The sequence below is a fragment of the Ammodytes marinus genome, assembly GCF_949987685.1.
Source record: "Ammodytes marinus genome assembly, chromosome: 10".
Classification (NCBI taxonomy): domain Eukaryota; kingdom Metazoa; phylum Chordata; class Actinopteri; order Uranoscopiformes; family Ammodytidae; genus Ammodytes; species Ammodytes marinus.
In genome coordinates, this window is record NC_137214.1 from 634,987 (window position 1) to 647,353 (window position 12,367).

Here is a 12,367-nt window from a genome sequence, read left to right on the forward strand (position 1 = left end):
GGATATCTGAATCCCACATTGTGCAATAGCCCCCAGGTCTTAATCTCTGCAAATGATCAGAAAAAGGGTAGCTCCAAACCTGCTCGCTCCTCATCAGGGGGTTGTGGTCTTCCAGTTAAACGACTGGACCCCGGAGACACTTGATCTTCTTCCTCTTTCACCTCTTCTTCTACTCCTTTAACTTGCATCTGAGACACAGCCCCCATGTTCTCCTCCTCCAACATCACCTCTTCCTCCTCCTCTCCTTCCTCATCCCCCATCCCATTCACCTCCACTGGTGCTGTGGAAACAAACACAACTTCACTGAGGGGGTTAGATTTCAAGTGTCATATGTCAATCTTTTTTTTTTTTTTAGTAAGAAACGTATGCTTATTTAAAAGCAGTCTACATAATGTGCTGTTTTCAGATGTGTGTGTATGCTTTTAGGTGGGAGAAAAGTAAAATATAAAATTTTAATTATAGACAATTCACGCCTTTCTCCCTTCATCTTGAAAAAAAGGGCTCATAATCTCAGGCAGGATTTAGGTGGGCTTCATCCTAACAAATATGCAATACTCTTTGTATTTGCAATTTTTCTAAGTAATATTTTATTAATATTGTTGGCAATAACTGAAATCAGAAATTAAATTTAAGTAGTCACGTGATGCAGTCAACGTGAGAGGATCCACTTCACTGGCATCCTGCCCTTAATGCAGATTTTCCTTATTTTTTACTGATTAGACCCCCAGCTACTTCGGTGATTTCTGTTTCCAACTACAGTATCTCACAAAAGTGACATGTCTTCAAATTAGGGCTGTCAAGCGATTAAAAAAAAAAAATCTAATTAATTACAGGCTCTGTGATTAATTAATCTAAATTAATCACATATTTTTATGACACTTTTATACCTGTTTATAAACAGCTGTATAGCCTGCTACAGTTTGTTTCTCTCTCTCCTAACTTCTGTCTCCACAACAGACAGCGCTGCACTGCCACAGATGCCTATGCCGATTCATTCACCATCGTCATCATTGACACACACACACACACACACACACACACACACACACACACACACACACACACACACACACACACACACACACACACACACACACACACACACACACACACACACGGCGGGTGTCCGTTTACGCGGGAGGCGAGACAGCTAGCAAACAAAACTGAGACACAGAGTACCTATTTGCTTTACTGGTCGGCGATCACCCAGCGTTTCTTCGTTTTGTTTTACTGGCGGCGATCACCTAGCGGTGAATAATAAGAAGACACAGTTTCCACCGGATATGGTGCTAGTAGACAGTAACATAAGTCAGTGTGTTAAGGGTCCCAAGTGGCCAGGACGATGGAAAAAAAGTAGATGTTGAGGTAGAAGATGAATGAAGCAACGAAGCTTTGTGTACATCTTCCGAAATCCGTCTCTTTAATTCACAATTATCACAAGTAGGTCAATCACATAAAAATATAAACTCTTATAAATAAAACACAAAAAGTGCCAACAATAAAAGTGGGGAGTGAGACATTAACGTCTGACACATAAGGTGACAGTTTCCATTGTAGAGCCTGATTGATTTATTACCAGATCCCTTGTCCTCTAGCAGTGGTTGACACTAACGCTTGCCCGCTTTCCCGGGGCAAGTGAAAATAATGTTCGGGCAAGTTGATATTGCTTTTTGGTTGCCCGACCGGGCAAGTGGATTTTAGATGAGTTGTCAGTAGTCTAAGCTATTTATTCATGTGTTTTAGAGTCCGCAAAACATTTTTTTCCCGCTAACTCACACAAAATATATCGGCTATTGAGCATCACACACACACACACACACACACACACACACACACACACACACACACACACACACACACACACACACACACACACACACACACACACACACACACACACACACACACACACACACACACACACACACACACACACACACACACACACACACACACACACACACACACACACACACACACACACACACACACACACACACACACACACACACACACACACACAAGAACAAAAGTGTTGTACCTTCGACTGTCTTGAAGAAACTCCTTCAACCCGCTTCAACTCTCTGTCTCCAAAAAAAAAAATCCGTCCTCTGAGCCGCTGCCGTCCATGCTGCAGACGGGCTCGGCACCGTCTCATCATTCATTCAAAGTAGCGGTGATCAACAAACGCAAACGAGAGACTGTGTAGCAAGTCCCGCAGTTAAAAAATTTGATAGTTTTTAAATTCATATTAAAATCTGCAGGATAAGAACTAGTTGGCTTTAAAAAAAAATCGCAAACGGTTCAAACGTGATGTGTTCAGGTCGGCTCAGTAAAATGATTATTAGGCACAAGTCAATAAAATGACATCATGATGTGCAATATAACATTATTAGTAGGCCTAAATATGGAATTTTGACCTGTTTAAAGTCCTCTCCTTAGCTCTTCTAATCTTATAAGCAATTAAAGCAATAATACCAGTTCTCTTTTAACAAAATAATAGAAAAGTATCAATAAAGATTTGGATTGTGGAGTCTTTATAATGGTATCAATATGAATTAGTCTCGCAAAGCCAGACCAAACTACAGCAAGTAGTAGGGTCTGGAAGCACTCTGTTTAGAGCCGTCTATTCGGGTGGGGAAACCGGGGGAAACTGGGCTAGCCTGTTTGTATTTGTTTAAACCAATCACAATCATCTAGGGCGGGGCTAACCCCGGGAAGCAGCAGCGGTGTCCTGCAAAATAGTGCCGGGGGGAGACTTATTTTGATGGAACGTCTTCACGTCCAGAGACTGTCAGAGAAATGGCTAAACCCGCAAACGCCACACAAAAACTATTAAAGACAAAAGGAATATACATAGTGTGTTGCTTTCTAACCAGCATGTCAAGACACCATACACTTTAGCCCCCGAGGAGCTCACGGGATAACTTAACCGGAGTTAACTAGCCACCCACGTAGTGTTATCTCTGGTAACATTATCATCGGCGGTTGAGAGGACGGCTACGGCGGTCGAGTAGAATTTGTAGCATTCGAGAACTTATGTCACCACCTCCTATCGCTGTAGTCAGAGCCGTAGTCCGTCTGTTTACAGGCAGAACAGGGTTTTGACGTTGTGAGCGCTACACCAACTGCAGCAAGTAGCCGTAGTTGCTAGGTGATAGTGGAAGCCGTTGGAATCTTTCCCCGTCGCTAAAATCATGAAAAAAAACATCAGCTGGAGAGGACGCTGGCGCTGTCTGTTCGCCGCTTTTCCAAGCAAATTTTGGGCCAATTTTGGCCAATTTTATTTTTAAAGTGATTTTCTTGTGGGCCTTGATCTGTTCTTGGTTCCCTACATACTGCATCAGCAACGAGGAGCAAGCTTGTGGACACACCTTTGGTTGCTCCGGTTTTGTTGTGGAGGAGCCGTGTAGCTCACACTATTTGGCGTCCCTAGCAACGGCTAAAAACAAGTAGCCCCTGACATTTTCCTGATTGCTGCTGGCGTTTTTTTCCGGTGATCCTGGTGAGGAATATGGGAATATGCCCCGGTCAACCTGCAGGCTGTCTCTACTATCTCTACTGTCTCGTGGATTTTTCTGCACTGCCTCCCGGCTCTTCTCCAGCTGCTTCGGGTCCGTACCTAGCTGCTAACAGGCTACCATCACTATGGCTGGTTCGATGTTGAAGTACTCCGCCTCACAGCTGCTGAAGTACAACAACCGCTCCATCCCACCCTGTATTTCCACCATTAAGCAGCTAGGATTATTGCACAGACCCCGATATGTCCACAGAGGCTCAGGGAGAAACTTTGTTTGTGGTCAGCTTGCCGGCTTCGTCCCATCCGTCTGGTCCGCTGGGACGGCTGAGGGCAAAGGACACAGCGTCGCGAGATCCCCGCACTCCCGGCTGGATAGATTACATGGAGTGGATTATAACCTGCGCGGAGTGGATTTTAAGGCTCTGCGACCTGTACAGAGAATAACCCCACAGTCACTGGTCAAATTTGAACTTTTCAACACTCAATCCATTAATAATAAATCCAGCTTGATTGAAGAACATATAAGGGAAAAAGGACTTGACTTCATGTGCCTAACAGAAACCTGGCACCAGCCAGAGGTTTACTCTGCCCTAAATGAAGCCTGTCCCCCAGGCTACTGCTACTTGGAGGCAGCCCGCAGAACTGGTCGCGGTGGTGGCCTAGCTGTCATCCACAAACAGGACCTGGAGTTGTCCCTCATGCCGCTGCCTACAACTTCCTCCTGTGAGTGTCTCGCATTCACATGTAAGCCCCCCCATCCCATGACTGTTCTCCTCATATATAGGCCCCCAAAACCCAACTCTGCTTTCATCCCGGAAATGTCTGATCTCCTCACAACACTCTGTACTACCTCTGCCAATACCATCATCCTGGGTGATTTAAATATTCATGTTGACACTCCCTCATGCCAGCCCGCTGCTGATTTTCTTCAGCTGCTAGACTCCCTCAACCTACAACAACATGTTGTTGTCCCCACACACTCCAGAGGACACACACTTGACTTGGTCATCTCTAACTCCGCCCCCATCAGCAACCTACAGGTTTATGATCTCGGCGTCTCGGATCACAAAGCTGTGTCAATGGAGCTCCCTTTTCTTTCCCCCCACACCAAACCAAAGCGGCAGATCCACTTCAGGAATTTGAAAAATATCAACATGGACGCACTGGCCCTGGACCTTCAACATCTCTCCTCTGGCTCAACTGACTCCCTCTCTATTGCTGACTCAGTGGACTTATACAACCAGTCCCTGAGCAGTCTCCTGGATCTCCACGCCCCCTTAACATCGAGGTCAGTCTCCTTCTCGCGCTCCGCACCCTGGTACACCAGTGAGCTACGTACAATGAAGGCGGCTGGGCGTGTCCTTGAGCGGCGCCTCAAGGCCTCCGGTCTGACTGTCTACAAACAGGCATACAGGGAACACAGGAGGGCATATGCTGATGCCCTGAAGAATGCACGGTCCAGGTTCTATTCCACAATCATTAACAATAGCCCGGGTAACTCCAAACAACTCTTTTCAACAATAAATCACCTTCTTAAACCCCCTTCACCATCCCAATCTGAGGCCACTGAGGAGAGGTGCAACATGCACATCAACTTTTTTAAACAAAAAGTAAATAACATCCGCTCAAAACTCTCCTCCACTGCTGTCCTGCCCCTTCCAACTGCTGACCCACCGATTGACTCTGTCCAGACCCTTTGCTCCTTCTCCAGCATCACACAGGAAGAGGTGGAGGACGTCATCAGGAAAATGAAGCCATCCACCTGTGCACTAGACCCCTTCCCTACAGCTCTGCTGAAGGCCAACATCTCTGCCGTCTCTCCGCTCATCACCAAAATTATAAACCACTCCCTCCTCGCCGGCCATATCCCATCTGCGTTAAAAACTGCTGTCATCAGACCAACATTAAAAAAACCTACCCTTGATCCAGAAGTCCTCTCCAACTACAGGCCCATCTCAAATCTCCCATTTCTGTCAAAAGTTCTGGAAAAAACAGTTGCAGCACAACTTCAGGATCACCTCATACAACATCACCTGTTTGAAAAATTCCAGTCTGGTTTCCGCCATGGCCACAGTACAGAAACAGCCTTGGTAAGGGTCACAAATGACCTCCTGATGGCAGCAGACACCGGCTCCCCATCTCTCCTCATCCTCCTGGACTTAACAGCTGCTTTTGATACGGTTGACCACAATATTCTCCTCCACCGCTTGCAATACACCATTGGACTATCAGGAAACGTACAAAACTGGTTCACCTCGTACCTCACTGACAGAACTGAGCACGTCGCCCTGGGCAAAGCAAAATCTCACACCAACAACGTCACCTGCGGTGTCCCCCAGGGCTCGGTGTTGGGCCCCACCCTTTTCTCACTGTACATGCTCCCCCTGGGCAGTGTCATTAGCAGGCATGGGTTATCATACCACTGCTATGCCGATGACACACAGCTCTACATCAGGACAACCCCCACTTCTTCTGCCCCTCTGCCAACATCCACACTGACCACCTGCCTGGAGGAGATAGAGGCGTGGATGAAGCTCAACTTCCTACAACTAAACAGCTCCAAAACAGAAGCCATCCTTGTTGGCACGCCACATCAGCTCCGCTCCCCCACCATCACCAATATCACCTTCTCTGGCCAAAACATCCCCCTTTCCACATCTGTCACCAACCTTGGTGTTAAAATTGACCCTCAACTCAATTTTGACACCCACATCAAACACCTCTGTAAGACAGCATTCTACCACCTCAAGAACATCGCCAAACTCCGTCAAACACTCACCCTGGCAGATGCAGAAAAGCTCGTCCATGCCTTTGTTTCCTCAAGGTTGGACTACTGCAATGCACTCCTCATCGGGATCCCTGGCAAGAGCATCCAGAGGCTCCAGTACATTCAGAACAGTGCTGCCAGGATCCTGATGAGGGTGCGCAAGCACGACCACATCACCCCCATCCTGAAATCACTGCACTGGCTCCCTGTCTCACTCAGAATTGAGTACAAGGTCTCCCTCCTCACCCACCAGTGCCTTCACGGACATGCCCCCCTTTACCTTCAGGAACTCCTCACCCCCCGACAACCTCACGTACACTCCGTTCAGGATCCACTCACACCCTCCAAACCCGACATACAAAGCTGTGCACCATGGGTGATCGGGCCTTTTCTGCTGCAGCCCCTAGACTATGGAACGCTCTCCCTGACCAACTGAGGGCCCCACAGACTACAGCTCTTTTTAAACGGAACCTCAAAACTCATCTCTTTAAAAGAGCATTTGGCTAAACTTTCTTTGAGGTTCCCCCCTTTTTAAGCACTTTGAGATTCTTGAATATAAAGTGCATTATAAATAAAATGTATTATTATTATTATTATTATTAAAACACAGCTGCATAGTCCCTAATTCACCAAAGAAAGGGAACGGCGGATCTTAATCTAGCCGGTTATAAGGTCCGGTGCTCAATTCAAACCCCCACGCTTCATTTTCCAGAGTTTATGAGGGTATTTCTGCCCGGGGGTAGTTGTACAATGAAGTTGGACAGCTAGGCTAAGCTAGGATGGATCCCGGACCGCCGCCGCCAATATTATTATCCCGAAGTATCGCCACACTTTATTTCTGTCTACAGTAATGTGACTTCTCACACCCTGTGTGTGTGTGTGTGTGTGTGTGTGAGAGAGAGAGCGCTGCTCATAAGCACACGGGTTGACTGTGAGCGAATTGTTTCCGAATTTGAGGGGGATCGCAATAGGGGAAAGCCAGCAACCGGAAAAGGAGGGGGCTGCGTCAGGGCTGCGTAGCTTTTCGACGCAGGCGAATAGACGCTGGCGGAAGTGGTCATGCCAGACTAATATGAATAGAAATTAATGATCCCCCTCCCTACTTACAGTATAACTGGGCAATAGCTTTAACATGGTGGACTTTAATCATTTTATGGCAGACTATCACTTTTTCGCACAATGTGACCGTTTTAAATAAGTAAAATAAGTTACATTTTTCTGAACACTTTTGTGTGGAAGCTTACCTTCAGCTTGACTCTGAGCTAGACTGAGTTTTCTGAGACCCCCAAAACCAGGCCAGGTGCCTGGCAAAAAGAGGCCCTTTTACGATGCTGCAGCAGGACCAAGGGCTTGGTGTAGTGTGATGTCATGATATCTAGGCTTATATGAATTGTTGTTGGTTGTATGTGGTCAGGATGAGACAGAAAGCAGTGTTTGCATTTAAGAGATACGGTTCGCTAAAATGTATGATTTAATTAGCCTATATATATCATTGTTTAACAGTTTTTTTGGGCAAGTGAACACAACATTCGGGCAAGTAAAACATTACCTGTACTTGCCCTATGGGCAAGTGCTTTTGAAACCTTAGTGTCAACCCCTGTCTAGTGATCACAGTTTTAATTATTATATAATTTCTATATTCATATTAGGCTATTTAACGAGGCTACTGATCAGTAGCGTAGTTCTCTGCCCTCGTGCCGTTCATATGCGGCCACCTTACACATCGTGAACATGCTCTACATTCAGATTAATAAAACTATTGTAGGCTATGTATCTCATTGTTTATTTATTTATTAACATGAGTTTTTTAACATCTGTGCCACTAAACATAGGCTATTATGTCAGGTTGAAATGTAATTCTGCGGCTGCACGTGATGGTAACTGTTCACTTGCGTGATCACAAAGTCAGACGAGCCTCGTTAAATAGCCTAATATGAATATAGAAATTTTATAATAATTAAAACTGTGATCACTAGAGGACAAGGGATCTGGTAATAAATCAATCAGGCTCTACAATGGAAACTGTCACCTTGTGTGTCAGACGTTAATGTCTCACTCCCCACTTTTATTGTTTATTTTAATGTGGCGGCACTTTTTGTGTTTTATTTATAAGAGTTTATATTTTTATGTGATTGACCTACTTGTGATAATTGTGAATTAAAGAGACAGATTTTGGAAGAAGTAGGCTACACAAAGCTTCGTTGCTTCATTCATCTTCTACCTCAACATCTACTTTTTACCACCGTCCTGGCCACTTGGGACCCTTAACAAACTGACTTATGTTACTGTCTACTAGCACCATAGCCGGTGGAAACTGTGTCTTCTTATTCACCGCTAGGTGATCGCCGCCAGTAAAACAAAACGAAGAAACGCTGGGTGATCGCCGACCAGTAAAACAAAAAGAAGAAGAAGTTTTCGTGCTTCCGGTGGAGCTCCGCTTCCCCATCGGTCTGCAAATAGGTACCTCTCAAAGAAAGCCCACAAACAGTTTGCTGAAGACAAGCAGACTAAGGTCATGGATCACTGGAACCATCTCTGTGGTCTGATCAGACCAAGATAAACTTATTTGGTTCAGATGGTGTCAAGCGTGTGTGGTGGCAACCAGGTGAGGAGTACAAAGACAAGTGTGTCTTGCCTACAGTCAAGCATGGTGGTGGGAGTGTCATGGTATGGGGCTGCATGAGTGCTGCCAGCACTGGGGAGCTACAGTTCACTGAATGCCAACATGTACTGTGACATATTGAAACAGAGCATGGGGAACCTAGGACAGAGAAAATAGGAGCCGTAGAGAAAACATAATGCCTCATTTCCGCCGTTTATAGCAGCTTGGTTCCGTGCGGCTCAGTTTGCTTATTCTGGCGTTTCCATTGTGGGGCGACCGTGGCTCAGGTGGTTAAGCGGGTTGGCCAATGATCCAAGGGTTGGCGGTTCAATCCCCGCTCTGCCACCTGTGTCATGGTTGTTGTGTCCTTGGGCAAGACACTTCACCCACCTTGCCTCGTGTGAATGTGTATGACTGCTGTATATTTGAGGTGGTGGTCGGAGCGGCCGTAGGCGCTGAATGGCAGCCACGCTTCCGTCAGTCTGCCCCAGGGCAGCTGTGGCTACTATGGTAGTTTACCACCACCAGTATGACTGTGTGTGAATGAATGGAACCTGGAACCCTGTAAAGCGTCTTTGAGTGCCTTGAAAAGCGCTATATAAATTGGCCACAGTCACCCCAGTATTTAAAGCTGGGGACAAATCCGACATGAATAACTATAGACCAATCAGCATTCTACCTATAGCTTCCAAAATAATTGAAAAATGGGTTACTAATCAAATAATTGAATTCCTTGGCAATAGCCAAACACCTTTACATCCCATGCAGTTTGGGTTTCGGCCACACCACTCAACCGAGACTGCATTGGCCATGTTCATGGAAAAAAATCAAATGTCAGCTAGATAGTATGGATAATGGTGTTGTATTCCTAGTAGGGGTGTAACGGTACACTAAAGTCATGGTTCGGTACGTACCTCGGTTTTGAAGTCACGGTACAGTACGGTACGGTTCATAGTTAACGGAGAAGGAACAACTTTAGCTGTCAGTAACTAGCTGACAGTATGTAGCATACAAATAAAATGCATAACAAATATGAAAATACTGCTGCAATTCTCCAATAAATAAAATACTTTAAATACTAGTGTAGGTGCAGCATAAACTAAAATTGCAATGAAAAAATATAGTGTTAATGCTCAGCAGGCTCTGTAAGCTGGTGTAAACAAAGGGTATGTCATCTTAAAGGGTCTTTTTGACATAAAAAAAGAAAATATTGCTGCAGCTCTCTTAAGCTCTAAACTGCTCTTATAAAAATACACATTATCAAATAAAAGTGCTACTGCAGCTTTAATTAAATGACAGCTTGTTTATATTCAGTATAAAAAAGAAAATACTGTGTCTGGGTTTTACCCAGCTCGTTTTTCTTCACAGTAATGGTGATAGTAGCCAAACACCTGGATGGTACCTTTTCAAATGCGTACATGTTCGACGTGTTGCCTCCTACATAAGCGATCGCGGTGAAACAATAACGTGTGTGCCGACATTGTTCCACACGTCTATAATGTGTATCACTGTTTTCATAATTCACCTGAAATCCGAAGTTATCCCTCAAACGGGATTTGAATGACAGGGGGGCGCCTGCGAGCTCCGGTTTCCTGTTGTCTTTCGCCATGCAGTTCGCTCTCTGTTCGAAAGCACTGTAGGCTATAACATTTTGATTTGCACTACTCAGACTGTAAAAGAGGGGGGAACGCTGCTACTACAACTGCTAATAGTGATGCAAATGGAACACTTGAGCGGAGGGGTGTGTATCTCTTGCTCTGAATGCAGCTGGGAGGGACTGCTGCATGAGGACTCGGCCGCCTGTCAGTGCTATGGGAAGGGGGAGTGGCCGTTGAGCCACACGCTGCTCGTTTAGAAGTGTTAAGAGCGATACATGCTTTAGCGACAGGGTCTTCAAAAGTCACCAATAACAACAGAAAAAGTAGCTAGATTGCCAAGACGGAAGCCACTCCTTAGTAAAAGGCACATATCAGCCTGCCTGGAGTTTGCCAAAAGGCACCTGATAGACTCTCAGACCATGGAAACAAAGTTCTCTGGTCTGATCATGCTGTGGGGATGTTCTTCAGCGGCAGGAACTGGGAGACTAGTCATGATTGAGGGAAAGATGAATGCAGCAATGTAAAGATATGGAAGGAGTGGCTTCAGGACAACTCTGTGAATGTCCTAGAGTGGCCCAGCCCCACACTTGAAAAAAATATTTGGGTACAGAATATATACAAGATGATTGGCAGGCTGCCATACACCTGATTACTTGCAGTTTAAGGGCAACTCAGTACAAAATAATTCCTAGACTTCATATCACACTTGTTACGTTACATAAAATAAAGTGCTCCTTTTCTCCTATGCATAAGTGCCGTACTGAAAGTGCCACATATTTTCATATTTTTTGGAGTGTAAAATGATTTCTAGATTCTGGACATTTATTTCAAAAGGGTGATAAGCGGTATATTTAAATGTAATTAAAAAGACCCTGGCATCTTCCGCCTTGGCCTTCCCTCTAGGGAACTGCATCTCCCCGCTACAAATTACAAACTTCTGGAGAAGCTCCTCTTAATCGCCCTAAAGTGCATTTTGCACCATTGGATTAAAGACTCCCTACCGAGTGTAACCCTTTGGTACAGTGTTTAACACTCTCCCCCATGAACGATTGCATGCAGTCATAAAGGGAAAGGATGAGATATCGACCCGCTGACCTCAAAAATTTACTTCTAAAAAAGGGAAGAAACATCTCAGGCAAGACTTACCATTTTGCTGCTGCCTTTGGTTGTTGTTGACAGGTGGAGGAGCAGGAGGAGGGTTGGCCTCATTATTGTGGTGGTGGTTGTTGTTATTATCGTTGTTGGAGTTCTGGTTACTGACCAGTGCTGAGGACACGCCAATACCAGTTCCTGCACTTAGGCCCACCCGGGCACAGCCCTAGCACGCACAAGCACACACACAAGCACACAGGATTTATTTAGTGACAAAAAAAGGAACAAAAGCACAAACCCATACAGGCAAAGTAGTTAGATGAAGAGTTCATTTTTAACTCTTCTGAGCACATAGCTACTTTTTTTCTGAATAAACTTGAACACACAATCAGTGGGAAGTAAGTACAATGCTTTAAGCTTCAGAGAGCGACCTAGCGTCTTATTTTTAAATCGATGAGTTAACTAGTAAAGTTAAGGCCACACCAAACGTGTTATGCGCATAAGAGTCGTAGAAAATCGTAATTTTTGCATTGGTTTAGGCGCGTAGATGCGTTACACACGCTAAAGCAGCGCGTTAGCCGCATTTTTACGCACCTTACATGCCCAATGCACCTACGCGCGGAGTTCAAAATATTGACCCTTTTACGCTCCTACGCGTAACGCTTAGCCGTGATAGGTATTTTTTATTTATTCATTATTTAAACAGTTAAATGATCTTAATATCAGCATGCTAGTTTACAAGCTTTAATGTTTTTTAACACAATTTATCAGATTTAGCCTCTCAAAGT

General features: G+C 45.0%; 1 protein-coding gene across 4 annotated transcripts in view; it reads right to left on the reverse strand.

Moving 5' to 3' along the window:
- The window catches only part of fbxo38 (F-box protein 38), a 157,552-nt gene that overhangs the window by 80,764 nt on the left and 64,421 nt on the right, over window positions 1–12,367 (reverse strand). For all 4 annotated transcript variants that reach the window (XM_080035578.1, XM_080035577.1, XM_080035579.1 and 1 more), the window contains exons 11-12: window positions 11,634–11,805; window positions 80–280 (exon numbers count right to left, since the gene is read on the reverse strand). In XM_080035578.1, the coding sequence (XP_079891704.1) occupies window positions 80–280; window positions 11,634–11,805 (373 nt within the window). The remainder of the gene's footprint in view (window positions 1–79; window positions 281–11,633; window positions 11,806–12,367) is intronic.